The sequence below is a fragment of the Notolepis coatsorum genome (genome assembly GCF_963971535.1).
Source record: "Notolepis coatsorum genome assembly, chromosome: 19".
NCBI lineage: Eukaryota > Metazoa > Chordata > Actinopteri > Aulopiformes > Paralepididae > Notolepis > Notolepis coatsorum.
In genome coordinates, this window is record NC_140183.1 from 55,777,703 (window position 1) to 55,798,236 (window position 20,534).

At 43.4% G+C, this 20,534-nt stretch overlaps 1 protein-coding gene across 1 annotated transcript in view; it reads left to right on the plus strand.

Annotated features, from left to right (window-relative positions):
* The window catches only part of LOC311246203 (polycomb protein SCMH1), a 69,699-nt gene that overhangs the window by 27,406 nt on the left and 21,759 nt on the right, over window positions 1-20,534 (plus strand). The window contains 2 exon segments of the mRNA XM_084336320.1: window positions 10,356-10,526; window positions 15,340-15,468. Of these exon segments, the coding sequence (XP_084192446.1) occupies window positions 10,356-10,526; window positions 15,340-15,468 (300 nt within the window).

Below are 20,534 nucleotides of genomic sequence, written 5' to 3' on the forward strand. Positions count from 1 at the left end.
ACTCGAGTGCACAGACTGGAGCATGTTCCGTGAGAACACCGATAATATAAACGATTACACTGAAACAGTGCTATACTTTGTTGGTACACTAGTAAAAGAAACAATCCCCTCCACCACAATTAGAGTTTTCCCAAACCAAAAGCCCTGGGTAGATAAATCCGTCTGTGAGGCTCTGAAAGCACGCACCTCAGCCTACAACACTGGGCTTGTGACAGGCAACTTGAACGAACACAAGGTAGCGAAAAACAACCTAAGGAGGACAGTAATAGAGGAATAAAGGTGATACAGGGATAAGGTTGAACTTCAATTTGAACAGGCTGATTCCAGAGGTATGTGGCAGGGCCTCAAAACAATGACCGATTACAAAGGCACCTCCCACAAGCTGAACAATGATATCACCTTGGCAGATGAATTAAATACCTTCTATGCAAGGTTTGAGGCTGTGAATAACAACACAGACCACTGAAATAGAAAGGGGAGCCACTGCCGGTGGAGACTCAGTGTTCAGGATAACAGAACATGAGGTGAGGAGGACCTTTAAGAAAGTGAATATCAGGAAGGCAGCAGGACCGGACGGTATCCCCGGCCACGTCCTAAAAGTCTGTGCCGACCAACTCGCCCCAGTATTCAACCTGTCCTTAGAACAGGCTGTCATCCCCACCTGTCTGAAAAAGTCCACCATTATCCCTGTACCCAAAAAATCTGCGCCCGCTTGCCTCAACGACTATCACCCTGTAGCTCTCTCCTCCATAGCCATGAAGTGCTTTGAGAAGCTAGTGAAGGGCTACATCTGTTCCTCCCTCCCCAACACCCTGGACCCCCTGCAATTTGCATATGGAGGACGCCATAGGCCCATAGCCCATGTGCTGCACACAGCAGCATCACACCTGGACAAAAGGCAGGGAAACTATGTGAGAATGCTATTCATCAACTACAACTCTGCATTCAATACCATAGTCTCCTCCAAACTCGTAGCCAAGCTCAGGGACCTGGGCTTGAACTATGACCTCTGCCAGTGGGTCTTGGACTTCCTGACAGGAAGACCCCAGGCGGTGAGAGCAGGCAACTGCATCTCCTCATCACTCTCAACACGGGGCCCCCCAGGGCTGTGTTCTGAGTTCCCTCCTCTACTCGCTGTACACACATGACTGTGTGGCACAGCGGAACAACAACACAATTATCAAGTTTGCTGACGACACAGTCGTGGTGGGCCTGATCTCTGCAAATTATGAGAGGGCCTACCTGGAAGAGGTAGAGGACCTGGCACGATGGTGTCAGAAGAACAGCCTCTCCCTGAACGTCAGCAAAACTAAAGAGATGATTGTGGACTTTAGGAGGTCGGGGGCCAGGGACTACAGCCCCCTCAGCATCAACGGGCACCGGTCGAGAGAGTGAGCAGTTTTAAGTACCTCGGAGTCCACATATCCGAGGACTTGACATGGACCACACACTGACAGTGTAGTGAAGAAGGCACGACAATGCCTCTACTTCCTTAGGCGCCTAGGGAAGTTCAAAATGAGTCGGAAGATCCTCAAGAACTTCTACTCGTACACAATAGAGAGCATCCTGACTGGTAACATCACCTCCTGGTTTGGGAATAGCACCACACAAGACCGCAGCAAACTACACAGAGTGGCCCTTTCAGCCGAGCACACAATTGGAGGTGGGCGTCCCACTCTCCAGGACGTTTATAACAAGCGTTGCAGGGCCAACTTCAAGGCTAAGAGAATAATCAAAGAATCTAGTCACCCAAACAACTGCCTCTTTGAACTGCTGCGGTCAGGCAAGCGCTACCGGAGCCTCATGGCCAGTACAGAGAGACTCAGAAGGAGCTTCTATCCCCAGGCCATCAGGATGCTCAATGACAATGACAAGTAACAACCCATCTACATACACTGCACACACATCCGCATGCACACACTCACTTTAAACAAACACTCACCTTACCACTCACTTTATTCACTTTAGACACTTTATATTTATCTATTAAAGAGATTTGCACCACATTCAATACCTCATGTGCACCATACCCCACGTTTTGTACCTCTGCATTCTACCTCACTGGTACTCATTTTACTCTGTATTGTATATTGTATATATGTATATTGACTTTACCTACTTTTTACTTACTTTCTCTTTACTGTATGTAGCACACTCCCAGGTGCTCATAAGAAACAAGCATTTCATTATAAAGTATCTTGTATTTTGTTCTGACAAATAAAAAACAAACTTGAAAAGAAAACCGGACAATTCTGAGTCAAATGTCTGTGTATGTTTTGGCACTTTGTGTCTTTACAGAGTTATTATTTGTTGTAGGTTTGATGTGCTGTGCATCTTTGCCCTGTATGTAATGTTTGATCATGTAATTTGGTTACCATGGTTACATGCTGCCTTGATGGAAGAAAGGTTCTAAACGTTCTGTGAGAAGTTGACAGTTGGTCTAACTGTCACCTCAAGTGAGAAATAGTTCCTTTACTGATAATTTGAAAATGGCAACATTATCTGAAAAAGTACTCGGAAGAATATATTACAGAGAATAATATTGCTGTATAGTTTGTTTATACTTCAGAAGTATTATATTTAGACTTGGTGGAGAATGATGAGCCTGATACCTGGGTGGAATGGTGGTGATTATGGGTGTAATGGTACACAGAAGCCACGGTTCGGTACGTACCTCGGTATTGGTGTCACGGTTCGGTACGAAATTCGGTACAACAGGAAAAAGATATTTATTATTATTATATATTTATAATAATTATTATAATTATTATTAAATTTAATAATTTTCTATAGGCTTGCCGTGGTAGTCAGTGATACTGGTGTCATTCTGTGTTCAGGCATCCACTGAGTAAATTCATTAATTACTGCCCCCATAACAACTTAGGCTTGTTAAGTTTCAGTTTCACGTGTAGAGAGGCTTTAACTGCACGTGAAGCCGAGACTGAAGACTAGATGACATGTTACACAACAATGGCAGAGGATTTATCAATATTTTGGATTTAAACACAGTAGCAGTTCAACTGGAGAGGAGCTCCGATGATCAGTCCGGAAAAAGTATTGCTTTTTCCCCCCCTTCGATCAGCTGTGAGTCCGCGGGAGAAGGTTGGCGTGTGTGTTGGTGAGTGACACACCAACTTGGTGTGTGTCTGTGTGTGTCTTTCCATTCGTTAACATTATTGGGCGAACAAGAAAATGAAAAACTGTAAAATTGTAATGACCCTGCTGTGTTACAAACATGATATAATTCATTCATGGTTAGGGACACCCGACACCTGTAAGGGGAGGGGAGGGAGGAGGGGAGAAACAGCTTGTAGTGCAGAGGGTCAGTGCGCGCTGTTATTTGTTCTGTCCGATTGTCATTGTGCGTGCATTTACAAGCTTCAGCGTTTTATTCATCATCTAAATTTGGCAATACAAGCTTAATATTCAACGTTAAAGATCAATGTAAGCCAGTGTAAAGTAAAGTAAAGATATTGAGCATAGATTTGTAAAATGTGCAACCCTAGTTTCACCTAGTGGTATGATGAGACATATTCTTCGTATGGCTGCCCGTACCGCACCGTGAGCCTCGTACCGTAGATTCGCGGGACGAATACACATACCGTTACACCCCAGTGGTGATGACAACAGACAAAGGGGACAGTAGTGGTCACTCATTTATTAAGTTAGTAGATGACCTTAGAGAGGGGTAAGACTGCAGATTTCTGACAAGTTCTGCTAAAGTGAAATATCCCTTTTATCATGAGCACTCGCTATAAGCAAGTGTTGATATGGAGAACTTGGTAATCGGTATGAGTAGGAAATTGGAAGACAATATATATTTAATGGTTTACTGTGGCTTAACACTTTCAGTGCCACGAGGTGGCGCCAGAGTTAGCGCTTGAATGCCACCATCGGCGCCAATGTTATCGTTAATATCGCCTAATCTATGTTAATTATGGCTATGTGTCTAATCTGCCCGTCGCTTATCAAAGAATCCTTTTCCAGTCAGTGCTGTCAAGGCAGATTGGTTTTTTATCGCTTCATTTCCGTTTGAGAGCATTTTGAAAAGCACCCGTTTTGAGGTAAAAGACAGTCCATTCTGGGCCATTCTATGATAATCGTCTTTTACTGGAATATTCCAGAACGTTGATATTTGTCTGCCTATTTATGAATAGTTTTCAAATAAACGCTAGATGATCACGCGCACGGATAATCGCCGTGTTCATTTCCTCTTGGATTTTTACAGTGAAACCGAAAGAGCCCATTTCACAAAACGGCTTATATCTTCATCAAAATGAGTCTGATTATCCTAACACTGATAACATAGAATCCTTACCTGACATCAGATGGTATCCAACTGGTATATTCCAATTCCTGATCACCATTCGAAAAAATCGATAAGTGTATAGATCCAACGTGATACATCAGAGGCTCCAGAATGAACTCTGATAACCCCGGCTGCATCAGTGGACTGGAAAATGTGGAGTACAGGATTTTTTTCCCCATCCATTTTCATTGAGTCCATTCCAAAATCCCTTATGTCATCTGGGAGACGATAGGGGGCGCTTTTTTCCACATCTGATCGCCGGCGGCACTCGGGTAGACTAGGGTAGGCTCGCGTGATGCAATATGATTTCAGATCGCAAAAAAAAAAAAAAAAATCTGAGAAATCTCGTGAGTGGCTTTCACCGAGATATTAATAATTCCGAGAAAACTCGTGAGTGGCATAGAAAGTGTTAACTAGCTCTAGTTAAGGAGGCGATTGGAGGGGGGCTGTGGCTCAACTAGGGGGTAGGGTTGGGCATCGTTTGGATTTGAACGGTTCCGATTCTCCATTTAGATTCCTGTTCTAAACGATTCTCGATTCCGATTCTTTGAGGTGCAGGTCAAAACAGGTCACAGCTTATTTCGCAGGAGATTTTTTCTTTTTCTTTTTGAACAATCTTTTATTTTCTTCATACTATTCACATTGTCAGTTGACTTGATACAGTTTAATTTGGTTGCTGTACTGTAACTATGGTATTAATTAACAAAGTAAAAAAAAAAAATTTAAGAATCGAAATTAAGAATCGAAATTCAAACATGTTACTTCCGGTTCCAGAACCGGAAGTTAGGAACCGGTTCCTATTAGAACCGGTTCTCGGTGCCCAACCCTACTAGGGGGTGAGGCAAACTAATCAGCAGTAAAGAAAGCCATTTGCTGTAATTTCCTGCAACATAATTTCAATAAAATGGCAAACAAGGGTAAATTCCAAATAAGATAAAACTAAAAACACATGCATGCATGCGCACACACACACACTAGAGCTGTGAATCTTCACTGGCCTCACGATTTCGATTACGGTTCAGCTGTCCTCGATTCGATTCTACGATGCATCTCAATATATATAATATATATTACATCCTCAATTTTATAATCTATTACTGCACATGGCAACTTTTTCATCAATTAATACAAGCAGTCAGATAAATGTACTTTTATTTAGAAAGTTCTTAAATCAGAATGTCAAAATAAATGTCTTTACTAGTGTTGCATGATACAGATACTAGAAAGGTATCTCGATACCCAGCTGTTAAAAATGGTTCAATACTCTTTTTATTAGTATCAGTATTAGTATCAATACTTTTAGAATAGCCTGATGCTCTATTTTCTATGAGTTGAGTGGACGCATGACCAGAGCACTATCTTTAATAATACAATAATAATATATTTGATTTGTAGGGCGCTTTATAGTTGTGGAGCAAATCCCAAAGCGCTACATTGTAAAAGAACATAAAAGCTAGCAAGAGAGTAAAAGAATGTGTATTACATTTAATTTGAATAATCGATTGTTATGTCACTGCATCGATGCAGAATTGTCCACGTCCGCATCGCGATGCATCTTAGAATCGAGAAATGTCCACACCCCTACTAACACACACACACACATCTGTTTCTATGCTGGCCCCAAGCTTTCACTGTTTTTTTTAAACACATGGTGTCGCTGCTGTTGTCATAGCGGCACTGCACCCCTATACCATTGTTTAGGAAAGCCCTGAATCCACAAAGGCAAAGGTTTCTCTTATAGACTTATCATCATATAAACCAGGGGTCGGCAATTAGGTCTGGCCACGGGCCAAATTTTCCCCAAGCCATTGGATGGCGGGCCATGACGAAAAACAATGGCTAATTTAATATGATAGTGAAAAATGCAGCACCGCAGCGGGTGCATACACGTAGTAATAATAATAATAATAATAATAATAACTTTATTTGTATAGCACTTTTCATACAGAGGTTGCAGTTCAAAGTGCTTCACAACAGTAAAAAATACAGGCATAAGCGAGCATGAATCACTCGCAAATGGGGGACCCTGATGTAAACAAGACAAACGTTTTTCTCTAGTCTGCATCCCCTTAACACTTTAGTTGCCAAAGGACGAGTTTAGGCGTCCTTCCCCACCATGCTCAAGTTGCCGAAGACGCCGTAACTCGTCTTTGATATCAATATTTCAAAAATCTGTGATCGGAATCATATTTCCTTTCCGGGGCCCTGAGACACAAGTGTGATCTCCTCTCAATCCTCTAGCGGTTCAAGACCGCCATCTGGTGGCCGATCGGCAGATCGAAAAAACGGATGTTACCTTTAACCCGGCAGGACTCACTCCATATGTGGTCCGGGCACTCGCTAATGTTAGAGAGACTCAGTCTTCACACAGTGAACATCGATCGCTGCAAATAACTAGAAAAAACAACATGATTTGGACGTATATATTATTATACAACCTGGAAATGGACCGGGTATTTCAACATCCCATAATGGAAAACTGTCTACCCCACGCTGATCGCCCAACGGCCCGCGGAGACTGGGGTGAGTTTTAGCGTGTAATATTACCGTGTTCGACACTAACTGCTATGATGAACATTTGACCCACATTAGATGAATGGTATAACGCTGCCCACGGAATTATAAACGCCCCCTTGCCCATCCGGTCAACATCAGATGACGTGTAGTAACTTCCAGAAGTCCGTCCAGTTGGATTTTTTTATATCACGCCGTTTGCTATCAAACTGTATTTGATCATCAATATAATGCATTTGGGGCTATAAATCACGTTCTGGAGAAAGCTGCAGAAAGAGATGAAAACATACTTATACTTTAGATCATATTTTCGTATGAATATGTGAATGAAAAAGTTTAACGTTCATACACCCTGAACAATACATATAGGACATTGAATGGGCCCTAATAATGGCAATTTAGCAATAGAATTTAAAAAGTTATAGCCCTGCAAAGAAGGGGAACTTCTCCATAGACAAATAGAGCTGGCAAGGGATGGTATATCATGAATTTAGCCTTAGGCAATCAAAGTGTTAACAATTGTGTGTATTGAGCTGTACTGTATTGTACCCATTCTGCAATCTGTTAAATAAAGTTTTCATTCATTCATGAACAGCAGATCAGCTGTTGCAGATCACCGCGGCGGGTGATGAACAGCAGGTCAGAATGCATGAAAACACGACTCACCATAACTGCGCAGGGCTTTTGTTCAGTCCTCCAAAATCCCTGCTAATGTTTGAAATATCCACTCGCCGCCCTCCAATTCCAGATTGGCGTTGAATGCAGCTACTTTATCTGCCAACTTGAACACAGTTGTCATCATTGCCTCGTTTGCTATCTTGTCGCCACATATTATGCAGAGAGTACTCGTCAAACTGCTTGATAATAGTTGTCAGTGTTGTCTTCGCCGACGGACTCGGCAGAGTTGTCCATAGTTCTCTGCCCTTTTCTCCAACGAGATATTTAAACAGCTTGACTTTTGTTGTCTCTTCGGCGTCGGCACGCAAGAATCAACAGCGTTTTTTTTTTTTTTTAACACATTTTGTTAACTCTTTCAGTGCCACGCCTGGTTTTCCGTTTTACCGCTTGAATGCCACCATCGGCGCCAATGTTAACGTTAATATCGCCTAATCTATGTTTTAAATTATGGCTATGTGTCTAATCTGCCCATCGCATTATCAAAGACTATTTTCCAGTCAGTGCTGTGAAGGCAGATTGTTTTTTTATCGCGTCGTTTCCGTTTCAGAGCAGTTAGAAAAGCCCCCGTTTTGATATAAAAAACAGCTCATTCTGGAGCATTCTATGAAAATCGTCTTTTAGTGGAATATTCCACAACGTTGATATTCGTCTGCCTTTTTATGAATCGTTTTCAAATAAACGCTAGATGATCAATATTATACGTGCACGCAAGCACATTGCGGCCGCGCACTGATAATCGCTCCGTTGATTTCCTCACAGACTTTTACAGTGAAACCGAAAGAAGACATTTCACAAAACAGCTTATAACTTCATCAAACTTACTCCGATTATCCTACCACTGATAACATAGAGTCCTTACCTGACATCAGATGGTATCCAACTGGTATATTCCAATTCCTGATCACCATTCGAAAAAATCGATACGTGTATGGATCCAACGCGACACTGTAGATCTCCATGATCCGCGGGGATCTGAGGCTCCAGAATGAACTGTGGTAACCCCGGCTGGATCAGTGAACTGGAAAATGTGGAGTACCGGATTTTTTTCCCCATTCATTTTCATTGAGTCCATTCCAAAATCACTTATGTCATCTGGGAGACGACAGGGGGCGCTTTTTTCCACAGTGATCACCGGCGCAGCTCGGCTATACTCGGGTGATGCAATAATTTTTCAGATCGCAAAAAAATAATAATAATTCCGAGAAATCTCGTGAGTGGCACGCAACCACCTATAAAAAAACCAGAGAAATCTCGTGAGTGGCACTGAAAGAGTTAATGGCTCGCATCTCGAACGCGGAAGTGAAAGTGCGTTAGGGAAATATACACACGGCCCGGTGGGACTATTCCATTGGTTCTCCCAGTCCACGTGACCATTTCTAGCATTTAAATTGGCTATAGTGACAGACGTATATGAATACCGGTAGATAGACACAGCTTCACAAAGACACTCTGGCGTCACGAGTGAATATTTCCCACGAGTAAAATAAATATCATATTCTCAAAATAAACTGACGGGCCAGAAATTATTGCTGGCGGGCCAATGTCGGCCCGCGGGCCGCCTATTGCCGACCCCTGATATAAACCCTTTCTCTGAACATGATACAGATCTATGTATAATATTATAGAAATAACATGGTTATAGGCGGCTGGGTGGCGCAGCGGACATTGCGCTCGTCACCAACGCATGAGACACCGGTATCGAATCCGGCTGTCTCCGTTGCCTCCGGCTTGGGCCGGCCGTCATACTAACTAAATTGGCAGAGTTAGCGGGTGGGAAGTCGATGGGTGGTAATCTGGACGTTGTAAACAGCGACTCCTACAGGTCGGTTGGGGCGCCTGCACAGCAGAGACAGGAAAATGGCGGGGGCAGTGTGAGCACATGTATCGGAGGGGACATGCGATGGGCTTCTATCCTCCCTACAACCGGCCAGTGGGGGGCACATGCAAGCAACGATCAAGGCCAAGCTGCAGCGGCTGCCCCCTTCCCTCCCTCGAGTCCCTACATTTCACCAGGGCCTTGAGGAGGGCGAGGAAGATCATGGCAGACCCTGCCCACCCGGGACACGGCCTCTTCATTATGCTCCCCCACGGCAGGTGCCTACGGCTGCCCAAGACATTAAAGTCCCGCCATAGACTCAGCTTCTTCCCCTCAGCAGCTCGCCTGGTAAATGAGTCGGGTGTCCCCCTGGTCCCCCCCTCCCCCCTCTATGGCGAGCTGCTAGGGCTGGACCTCTGGACTTGAACTGTGCTGCACTGTATCCATGTCCCCTACCACTGCACTTTACTGTCTTACTCTTGTCTCACTGTTCTGTCCTGTTTTGCACTTATTTATTTATCATTATTATTATTATGTTGTTCCTATTTGTGAAAAAATCAATCATGCACTGAAACGTCAAATCACGTTCCATCTGTACCTGTACAATATGGTGAATAAAGAAATCTGAATCTGAAGACAGGGGAGGGGAGAATTGGCACGGCTAAATTGGGATGGGAGAAAAATAGAAAAAGATGAGTGGATCAAAAAAAGAAATAACATGGTTATGTGAGTTCTATTTTAAGGTGGATTTTTCCTTTTTAAGCGTGATATCGGGCTAATGGCCAATAATGAGCACCGCTACTCCCATGTTAGCAGAAACCTCAGACTCCCATTTAGCATGTGTTGATTTCCAGTGAAATGCTCATTTAGGGCCCTATTTTTAGCGCAAGGGTAAGCTCGGGCGTGGTGGAAAGAATCACATGCACCTGTGACTCCACTGGCCTCGCAATAGCACAGATATAGACCCCTTAGTCTTATCAGCAGCCTTTGATGAAGTGTCTGACCATTCACCAATTCCCCACTGTTCCTCCCCTCTAGCCTACTTTGACCAGCAGCAGCACACCCTGACCCTGCCTACAGTCAGCAGCGTCACCTACGTCCTGCGCTTCCTGGAGAAACTCTGCCACAACCTCCACTGCGACCCTCTGTTTGGCAGCCAGCCTGTAGCCAGGGGGGCCCTGCACTATAACAGCCACACATACACTACAGGTCAGTCCTGCTACACTATGACAGCTACACATACACTACAGGTCAGTCCTGCTACACTATGACAGCTACACATACACTACAGGTCAGTCCTGCTACACTATGACAGCTACACATACACTACAGGTCAGTCCTGCTACACTATGACAGCTACACATACACTACAGGTCAGTCCTGCACTATGACAGCTACACATATCAGCATAAAAGAAGCGGCTGGCGACTCCACGCGTAGTCTACTCTACACCCACCCCAGACCGGCAGTAGTGCAGGAGGGAATTGGCATAACTACTAAATTGGGGGATGGGAGAAGAAAGATAAAATAAAATATTTAAAAAATATATATATCTTGAGGTGAGAGGTAGGGCTGTCACGGTATGACATTTTCTCACCGCGGTTGCTTGCGTGTGTGGCTAATCACCGCGGGATGCGGTGGTACCGCACTTCTATTAAATTTTTTTTATTTTTTTATTTTTATTTATTTATGTATATATTTTTTTTATTATTAACACTTTGGTTGCCTTGGGTTAAATTAATGATATACCATAGATTGCCAGCGCTATTTGTCTATGGAGAAAGTCCCCTTCTTTGCAGGGCTATAACTTTTTAAATTCTATTGCTACATTGCCATTATTAGGGCCCATTCAAAGTCCTATATGTATTGTTCATTGTGTAGCAACGTTAAACTTTTTCATTCACATATTCATAGTAAAGTATGGTCTAATGTATAAGTATGTTTTCATCTCTTTCTGCAGCTTTCTCCAGAACGTGATATATAGCCCCAAATGCATTATATTGATGATGAAATACAGTTTGATGGCAATCAGCGCGATATAAAAAATTCCAACTAGACGTACTTCTAGAAGTTACTACGCGTCATCTGATGTTGACCGGATGGGCGAGGGGGCGTTTATAATTCCGTGGGCAGCGTTATACCAATCATCTAATGTGGGTCAAATGTTGATAATAGCAGTTAGTATCTAAGACGGTAACGTTACACGCTAAAACTCACCCCAGTCTCCGCGCGCCGTTGGGCGATCATCGTCAAGTAGAAATTTTATCATTATGGGATATATTTTTACCCGGTCCATCTCCAGCTTGTATAATGGTATATACGTCCAAATCATGTTGTTTATCGAGTTATTGCCAATCGATCACCGTGTAGCGTGACGAGCCAGAGTCCCATGAACCATAGCGAGCGCCCGGAAGTACTACGGTCGTCATGACAACCTCTATTCAACATCCTGTGTGGCGATTGCGCCGATCGGCCACCAGATGGCGCTCCTGAACCGCCAGAGAGCTCAGTGGGTCCTGCTGGTGGATCTCAGGCCAGCGGAGGGGAAATATGAATCCGATCGCAGATTTTTGAAATATTGATATAAGGACGCTGTACAGCGTCCCCCGGCAACTTTAGCATGGCCAGCAAAGACGTGAAAAGACGTGTCCCGGCAGTCAAAGTGTTAAGACATGCACGTTTACCCGTGATCGTGATTAGAAATAAATTCTAAGGTCGTAGGAGTCCTATTTTAAACATGTTTGATAATCTATCTATTTGTCCATCAACGTTCTGAAATGGTATAACAGTAGTAGGGTGTTGCCTGCTCCTTTAACACTTTGCATGCCACGCCCGAGATTTCTCGGGTTTACCCCCCGCGGGTGAATGCCCACTCACGAGAATTCTCGTATTTTCTCTTTTTTTTTTTTTTTTTGCGATCTGAAATCATATTTCATCAACCATGTCTACCGTTGGAAATTCAGCTACCTTAGGCGCTCAGATGTGAAAAAAGCGCCCCCTATCGTCTCCCAGGTGGTAATTCACCCTTTTGGATTGAACTCAATGAAAATGAATGAGAGAAAAAAACCTGCACTCCACATTTTACTTCTCACTCACGCAGCCGGCATCTACCAGCTTCATGCTGGACTCTCGGAGCCGCGGGGAATATGTGTTTTAATCAATAAAAAGATTGATTTTTTCGAATGGCGATCAGGAATTGGAATAATCCATTTGGATACCATCTGATCTCAGGTAAGGAATCTATGTTACAAGTCTAAGGATAATCAGACTCGTTTTCACGGATATATAAGCTTTTATGTGATTATGTGATATGGCTGTTTGACTATGCGCGCCGTCAGGAAATAGGAGAAGCGATTTTCAGCACGCGCCACGAGCATGCATGCGTACACATATACTATCAATAATCTAGCGTTTATTTGAAAACGATTCATAAATAGGCCGAACAATGCCAACGTTCTAGAATATTCCAGTAAAAGGCGATTATCATGGAAACCTCTTTTTTCTCCGTGAAAACGAGGGGTTTTCTAAATGCTATGAAACGGAAATGAATCGATAAAAAAACAATCTGCTTCGACAATGTTGACTGGAAATAGGTCATTGATAATGCGACGGGCAGATTAGACACATAGCCATAATTTAAAACATAGATTAGGCGATATTAATGTTAACATTGAAGTGGCCTTGGGCATTCAAGGGGGTAAAAAGGAATTAAGCTTGGGCAGTCAAAGTGTTAAGAGCGATGCGTTGTGGGATATATGCCCTTCTCCTTACTTAAAACTAACGTTATTATAACACTATTTTAACGTTAGTGAATTTGAATGCACATACCGGTACATAGCTAGTTAAATATCACAACTTGTGTCATCATTGTTCATCATTGGGGGAAACTAAGGCCATGTTTAGAAGGAGAGTCTGAACTGAAACCGCAAAAGTCGTCTTGCGGTCTCACTTTTAATGTTGCGTTTAGACTAGTGTTTTGGGATGGAATTCTACGTGCAGACGAGGCTGTAAAGACTCGAGACGACGGAGCCCCGCTGTCACACGATTGGCGCAGATGTCACATGACCAGAAACGTCAGTGGCCAATCAGATTGCGCAAACCGAACGCGGTGTGCAACTCCGTTAGGGAAAATATTCACACAACCCATACGCTACACTGCCTCAGGTTGTTGAGACAACCAGGCATGCTGTGAAGACCCGCCCTACTCTGCCTCTGATTCGCAGACTGTGGGTGGGGGAATGTGATTGGACCAAAGCAGAGTCACACAGACAGTGGCTCGCCTCCAGTCACTAATAGTTGCGATAGCCGCTGGACTGATTCTTGTGTATTTAAAAGTACTGCCAATGTAGCCTTCAGGTGATCTCCGTGGATAGAGAATCAGACATGCTTGTTCGCTTTGTTTACGCTTCTAGGCTACTGGCGCATGCCTGTGACATAAGCAGTACGCGACGAGAGCCTTGACAACCCTTTCGTCATAGTTTTATGCGGTTTGACTGTTCAGATGATAGCGCGAAGGTGTATAGTTTCTAGGATTTCCACCCAGGAAGGTGGTCTAACTTTTTTGCGGATTCTCCCCGCAAAAACGCAGTTGCCGTATAAACAAAAGGCACATCCGATTTTTTTTTTCCGTATTCACCTGCTAGCGTTTCCGTCTAAACATGGCCTAAGTGCTGCCTCTCTCCGCCGTCCCCGCCACACTCGGGACCACACCAACGTTATAGAGGGCTAGCCTATAGCTAAGGACTGGGTGTTTATTTCCGTTTGCAGCTCTCTATTCTTCATGTTAGTGACTAACGTTACACGCAGATTGGGTAATGCCTCTCTGCCGTGGTCCAGACGCTAGCTACTGGCTAGGCTAGCTATCTGTAGCATTGGCGTGGTACCGACGCTAGCTAGCTACTGGCTAGCCATCCACAACGCTGGCGTGGTACCGACGCTAGCTAGCTACTGGCTAGCCATCTACAATAGATAGCTAGCCTAGCCAGTAGCTAGCTAGCGTCGGTACCACGCCAATGCTACAGATAGCTAGCCAGTAGCTAGCGTCTGGACCACGGCAGAGAGGCAACACCCAATCTGCGTGTAACGTTAGTCACTAACATGAAGTTGAAGAGTTGCAAACGGAAATAAACACCCAGTCCTTGAGAGAACGGTTCCCTGGTTTACTGTCACCACTTTACAGAGGGAATTACCCCGAAGTCCGGCTAGTTATAACAAGCACGTTACATGACCGGCACTTCGGCCCTGCTCCCCTGTACTCTACTACGGTTCAGATTAATACAGGAAAAGGTATACATTGGGGGCTCGAGTCTGGGATATGAAAATAAATCCTGATTTCATCTGCGAGTTGTAAACTGTATGGAAACGTGAAGTTAGCTCATGTTACTGGAAAACGGACGCCTCGTCATTAAATGAAGTTAAAATGATGACGCCCCTTTTATTTTACCCGCGGTTGTCTGTTCTACACCCGCGGGTGACTTGACAACACCGCGGGATTGCGGTGATGCGGTTATCGCGACAGCCCTAGTGAGAGGTCAAGGGTCCACTTTGAAAATGGCCATGGCTATTTTTCCCCCATCAAAATGTAGCTTGACTTTGGAGCAATATCTACCCCTTTCGCCGGGGGGCTAGCATGACACGACTGATCTCCATTCATTCCAATATTCGTGCTAGCTTAAAAAATTTGCCCACTACAGCCCGGAAAAAAACGTCTGGATTTCGGCAACATACACACTGATGCAGATATATTGGTGATGAGCCAATATCGGCCAACCGATATATCGGACTCTGGTTGTAGCTGATATCATCAACCTCAAATAAGATGTTCTACTATTTGGCTAAAAGCAGAAAATGCATGTACTTTGTTTGTGTCTTGTGTCCACACTGTCAACAACAAGTATTCAGTCAGTATTCAGTGGTGATTCTTATTTAAAAAATAATAATAAAGAAAATGTTTAGACAACATTTTTTATTGTCAGCAGCTTGTATCCTCTTTCTCTCTCTCCCCTTCTCCGCTGCATCCCAGAGAGGAGAGGTTTGGTAGAGGGTCTGACGTCGGGTCCGGGCCGGGGCACCAAGAGGTTCCTCCAGCAGGACTCCTACACCACCACCCTGCCCCACAAACTGGCCAAAACCCACCGGCACTCCACTGATGGTATGAACAGGTTACCATCTCTTTATATTAGGGATACTCGATATTGGCTTTTTTACCTATACCGATATTGTCCAACTCTTAACCCTTTAATCGCCAAGGACGCCGTAACACGTCATTGCTCGCCATGCTTAATCTGCCAATGACGCCGTAACACGTCATTGAGATCAATATTTCAAAAATCTGTGATGGCAATCATATTTCTCCCGCGGAGACTTGAGATCTACTGTTGATCTCCTCTCAACTCTCCAACGGTTCAAGAGCGCCATCTGGTGGCCGATCGGCGGATCGCCCAAACAGCAAACCGGAAACGGAAACTGGTGCTCATCCAAATTTGGTCCGACCACTCGCTATAGCTCCCGGGACTCGAGCTCGACACAATGGATAGCGATCCGTTACCAATAACTCGATAAACAACATGATTTGGACGTATATACTATTATACAACCTGGAAATGGATCGCATATTTCAACATCCCATAATAGCAATCTTTTTGCTCCACGCTCATCGCCCAACGGCCCGAGGAGACTGGGGTAAGTTTCAGCGTTTATTATGACCGTGTTTGATACAAACTGCTCTGATGATCATATCACCCACACTACATGAATCATCTAACGTTGGCCACGGAATTATAAACGACCCCCCCCCCCCCATCCGGTCAACATCAGATGATGAGTAGTAACTTCTAGAAGCACGTCCATTTGAAATTTTTTATCTGGCGCCGATCGCTATCAAACTGTATTTGATCATCAATATAATGCATTTAGGGCTATAAATCACGTTCTGCAGAATGCTGCAGAAAACGATAAAAACATATTTATACTTTAGACCGTATTTTAGTATGAATATGTGAATGAAAAGGTAGAACGTTGCTACATCCTAAACGATAGATAATTGACGTTGAATGGGCCATAGTAATGTCAATTTAGCAATACAATTTAAAAAGTTATAGCCCTGCAAAGAAGGGGAACTTCTCCATAGACAAATAGAGCTGGCAGAGGATGGTATAAGGATGTACATAAGCGTGGCAGAGAAAGGGTTAATTTCCGATACCGATATCAACTGATATCACATTTTAATGCCAATATCGGTAGGCCGATAATATCGGACATAATTTCTATAGAAATGTAAAAAAAAAAAAAGAAAAAAAAAAAAAATTGAATACCGATATTTTCCGATATCACATTTTAATGCCGATATCGGCCGATAATATCGGACATCCCTACTTTATATACTGTACCTTAACCTCTTTAACAGGCACCCACAAAAGTGGCAATTTTTTTTTACTTTAACTTGAGGACTGCATACTTTTTTGCAAAGCTTAGTTTTATCCTCTTAACTGGCACCGGCCCGGGGCGTTTTGAGGACGATTTGCCCACCGCCGCGAGGCGCCACTTTGCCGATCTCTAGCCGCTCGGGTCTGCATATTTTAATACAATATATATATATATATTGTATATATAATGTATATATATGATTAAAGCCCTATTTGTTGCCTGTTGATTGCCCTTTCAGGCAACAGAATCCGTTCAGCGGTACTCGAGTTACATGCCGATATGTGAGGCGTGCGCCAAACACACGGCAGAGCTTTTTTTTTTTTTTTAACCCCCGAATCCCGGGGCTCTAGCTCCGTCAATCATTTGCCGATCTCGGAAATGATTGGACAGGGTTGTAGCCAATGAGTGTGGCTTTCCAATGATAGCCCACGTGGGGATCTAGGTGAAAATTCACGAGCGGAAACAGGAAGAGAAAAAAACGCAGAATGCATTGAAGTCAATGAGGAAATGGTTTACTGGTGAGCTTTTCTTTTTCTCCACAGTTTACCAAAATCGCTCCTAATCACTCATTTCTGAACGGATTTTTTTTCTTTTTTTTTAATCTTTTTCTCCGCCTGATTTTTTTCTATTCTTTCTCCCCATCCCAATTTAGTCGTTATGCCAATTCCTCCCCCCTCCCCTACCTGGGCGCATGTTCCTCCTACTGGTCGGTACAAGGGAACCCTGAAGTCCACCACATGCTTCCTCCGACACATGTGGAGACAGCCAGTGGCTCTTTTTTCACCTGGCAGCGAGGACTCTCATTGGTGAAGCGTAACGCGTGGGAGGTCACGCTGCCTTCACCATTTCCTGCCTTTCGCTGAGCAGGCGCCCAGACCTGACCTGTAGGCGTCGCTGTCCACAACGCCAGATTACCACCCACGACTTCCCTCCCCCTAACTCAGCCAAACGAGTTAGTATGACGACCGGCCCAAGCCGCAGGGCAATGCTGACTCCGGGAGTCGAGACCGCAGCCTCTTGCATTGGTGACGAGTGCAATCTCCGCTACGCCACCCGACCGCCCCTCTGAACGGATTTTTATTAAATCTGAACATGTACTACATAAGACTTCAGGCTATGGACCCAGCATGTTTTCCAGCTCATACAAAAAAAATACTATATTTGGATATTGCATCTGCTACAGAAAAACGTGAGTAACAAGTTTTTCTACAACTGAAGTTCAGACCTATGTTACTCTATTTCATTAGCACTAAAAGTTATCTTTCTTTATTGTATCAGAAACTTCAGAATGTTATCTTTCAAAGGAGACCAGGCTTATGCATGTGCTATAAGTATAAAGATACGCTTTTCAAAAAAAGTATGCAGTCCTCAAGTTCAAGTTTAAAAATGGCCACTTTTCTGGGCGCCAGATAAGAGGTTATACTAAGGCTGTCAATCTATTAAAATATTTAATCTGATTAATCGCATGATTGTCCATAGTTAATCGTGATGAATCGCAATTTTTTTTATCTGTTCTAAATCTACCTTCAAGGAAAACGCCAACATTTGGGGAAATTTGCTTATTTGCCATCTTCCCTGGAGTTAGACAAGAAGATGCATACCCTTTTCTTCTCTGTGCGTGCATCAGGCTTAGGGAACAGCCGCTCCGTTAGCGTAGCTTAGCTTCATCACTGGAAGTGGGTCAGACCTGTAGCCTGACGTTCCCTACAGTGCCCTACAGTCACGAAATACACTCCAAATACAACTCCAAAACGTTCCTGTAAACATGTTGTGACCTGTGTATTTACCACGTGGAGAAATAAAAAATAATTGAATTCGACAATTACGTTTTCTAAGCAAATATACTTGGAACTATTTTTTGCCGAACCACTCCTCTCGGGGCGCAGTCAGTGATTTCACGCAAAGCAGTGATACTTACTAACGTGACGCCGTGTTTGTTTACATTCTCATTTCATTCAAAGGATCCGAACCGATTGAAGTTTATGGATACCATGACTTAAAATCCTCTTACCTTGACGATTAAAAGCCTCCCCAATTTTGAAAACAGTATTCCCATGGCTGGTGTTGATATGCTGCTACTGTAGCAGCGGAAATACGTTTATTTTGTACATTATCTAACGTTAACACGAACCTAAACTAACGTTACAACTAACCTAAAGTTAGTTTAGGTTCGTGTTAACGTTAGATAATGTACAAAATAAACGTATTTCCGCTGCTATAGATTATTATTTTGGAACCCCCCCGACCGGAAGTTATTACCCTCGTTATCGGCTTTGAGTGTCCGGTTGTTGGTTTTTGTTAGGGTTTGGCGCAGAATGAGTTAAGCAGCCAGTTAACACAAAAGGATGACCCTCATGCATTGCAAATTTGCATAAAATTCAAAACAAACTGTGATGCACAAAATAACTTAAAAGAAAATAATCATTTAAAACGATGAATAAAGTGTGCATGAAATAATAGCATTTAACATTTTTCACTCACACACACTCTCCCAGCTCTCTTTCTCTCTTGCCCTTTCCTCATGTCTCTCACCCCCCCCCCCCTCTCTCTCTCTCTCTCTCTCTCTCTCTCTCTCTCTCTCTCTCTCTCTCTCTCTCTCTCTCTCTCTCTCTCTCTCTCTCTCTTTCTCACACACACTTTGAGTCAGAAACAAACATATTATCAATGAGAGTATCGAACCTACCCTGGGTAAATAAATAAAAAATACATATTTTTAAATGTATTAAAAAGAAAAGAAAACACCCAGTTAATCTTGCGTAAAAGAAAATAGTGCCGTTAAACTAATTTTGCGTTAACTCATTAATAACGCAATAACTTTGACAGCCTTACTTTATACTTATAGCACATGCATGAGCCTGGTCTCTTTTGAAAGATAACATTCTGATGTTACTAATGCAAAAAAGGGAAATCACTTTTAGTGCTAATGAAATAGAATAACAGAGGTCTGAACTTGAGTTGAACTTGAACTTGTGTACTCACATTTTTCTGTAGTGGTTGCAAGATTCCATATTCCAATATTCCAGCATAGAGGTATAAGCTGGAAAACACTGGTTCCATAGCCTGAAGTCTTATGTAGTACAAGTCAAAATTTTATAAAAATTGGTTCAGAAATGGGTCTTTGAGAGACATCCGAGTAAAGGTCTCCAAAATCCATCCGTTAAGATGGGCTCAAGACTGTAGGAAAACCCAGAAACTATTTTCGAGACAGTAGAAACTAGGCATGGCACCCATCCGATACTCAGTATCGGTATCGGTCCGATACTGATCAAATTCACGGAATTGGATATCGGAAAAACAGGAAGTATTTTCTGATCCGATACATGCCGTAAAGCGTGCCATCACGTTAACACGTTAACAGCCCAGTGTTTCCCACAGGATTTTCAGAGACTATGGGGGGTGAACCTCCGACCCTCTAGGGGGGTCCGGGGGCATGCCCCCCTGAATTTTTTTTTGTGTGTACATTTTAAAGTTAAATGCATCAATCTGGTGCACTTTGAGAGCAAAATAAAGAGGCTAGATCTATGATGAACTTTGTGCTAAAAAACGACTAGACTAGTGCAGTGGTTCCCAAACCTCTCCTCGAGACACCCCAGCCGTTCCATGTATTTGTTAAATTCCACCACCAGCATACCTTGATTCAACTAATAAAGGGCTAGTTAAATTGAATCAGGTGTGCTGGTGGTGGAATTGAACAAATACATTGAACGACTGGGGTGCTTCGAGGAGAGGATTGGGAAGCACTAGTCCAGTGGTTTCCAAACCTCTCCTCGAGGCACCCCAGCCGTTCCATGT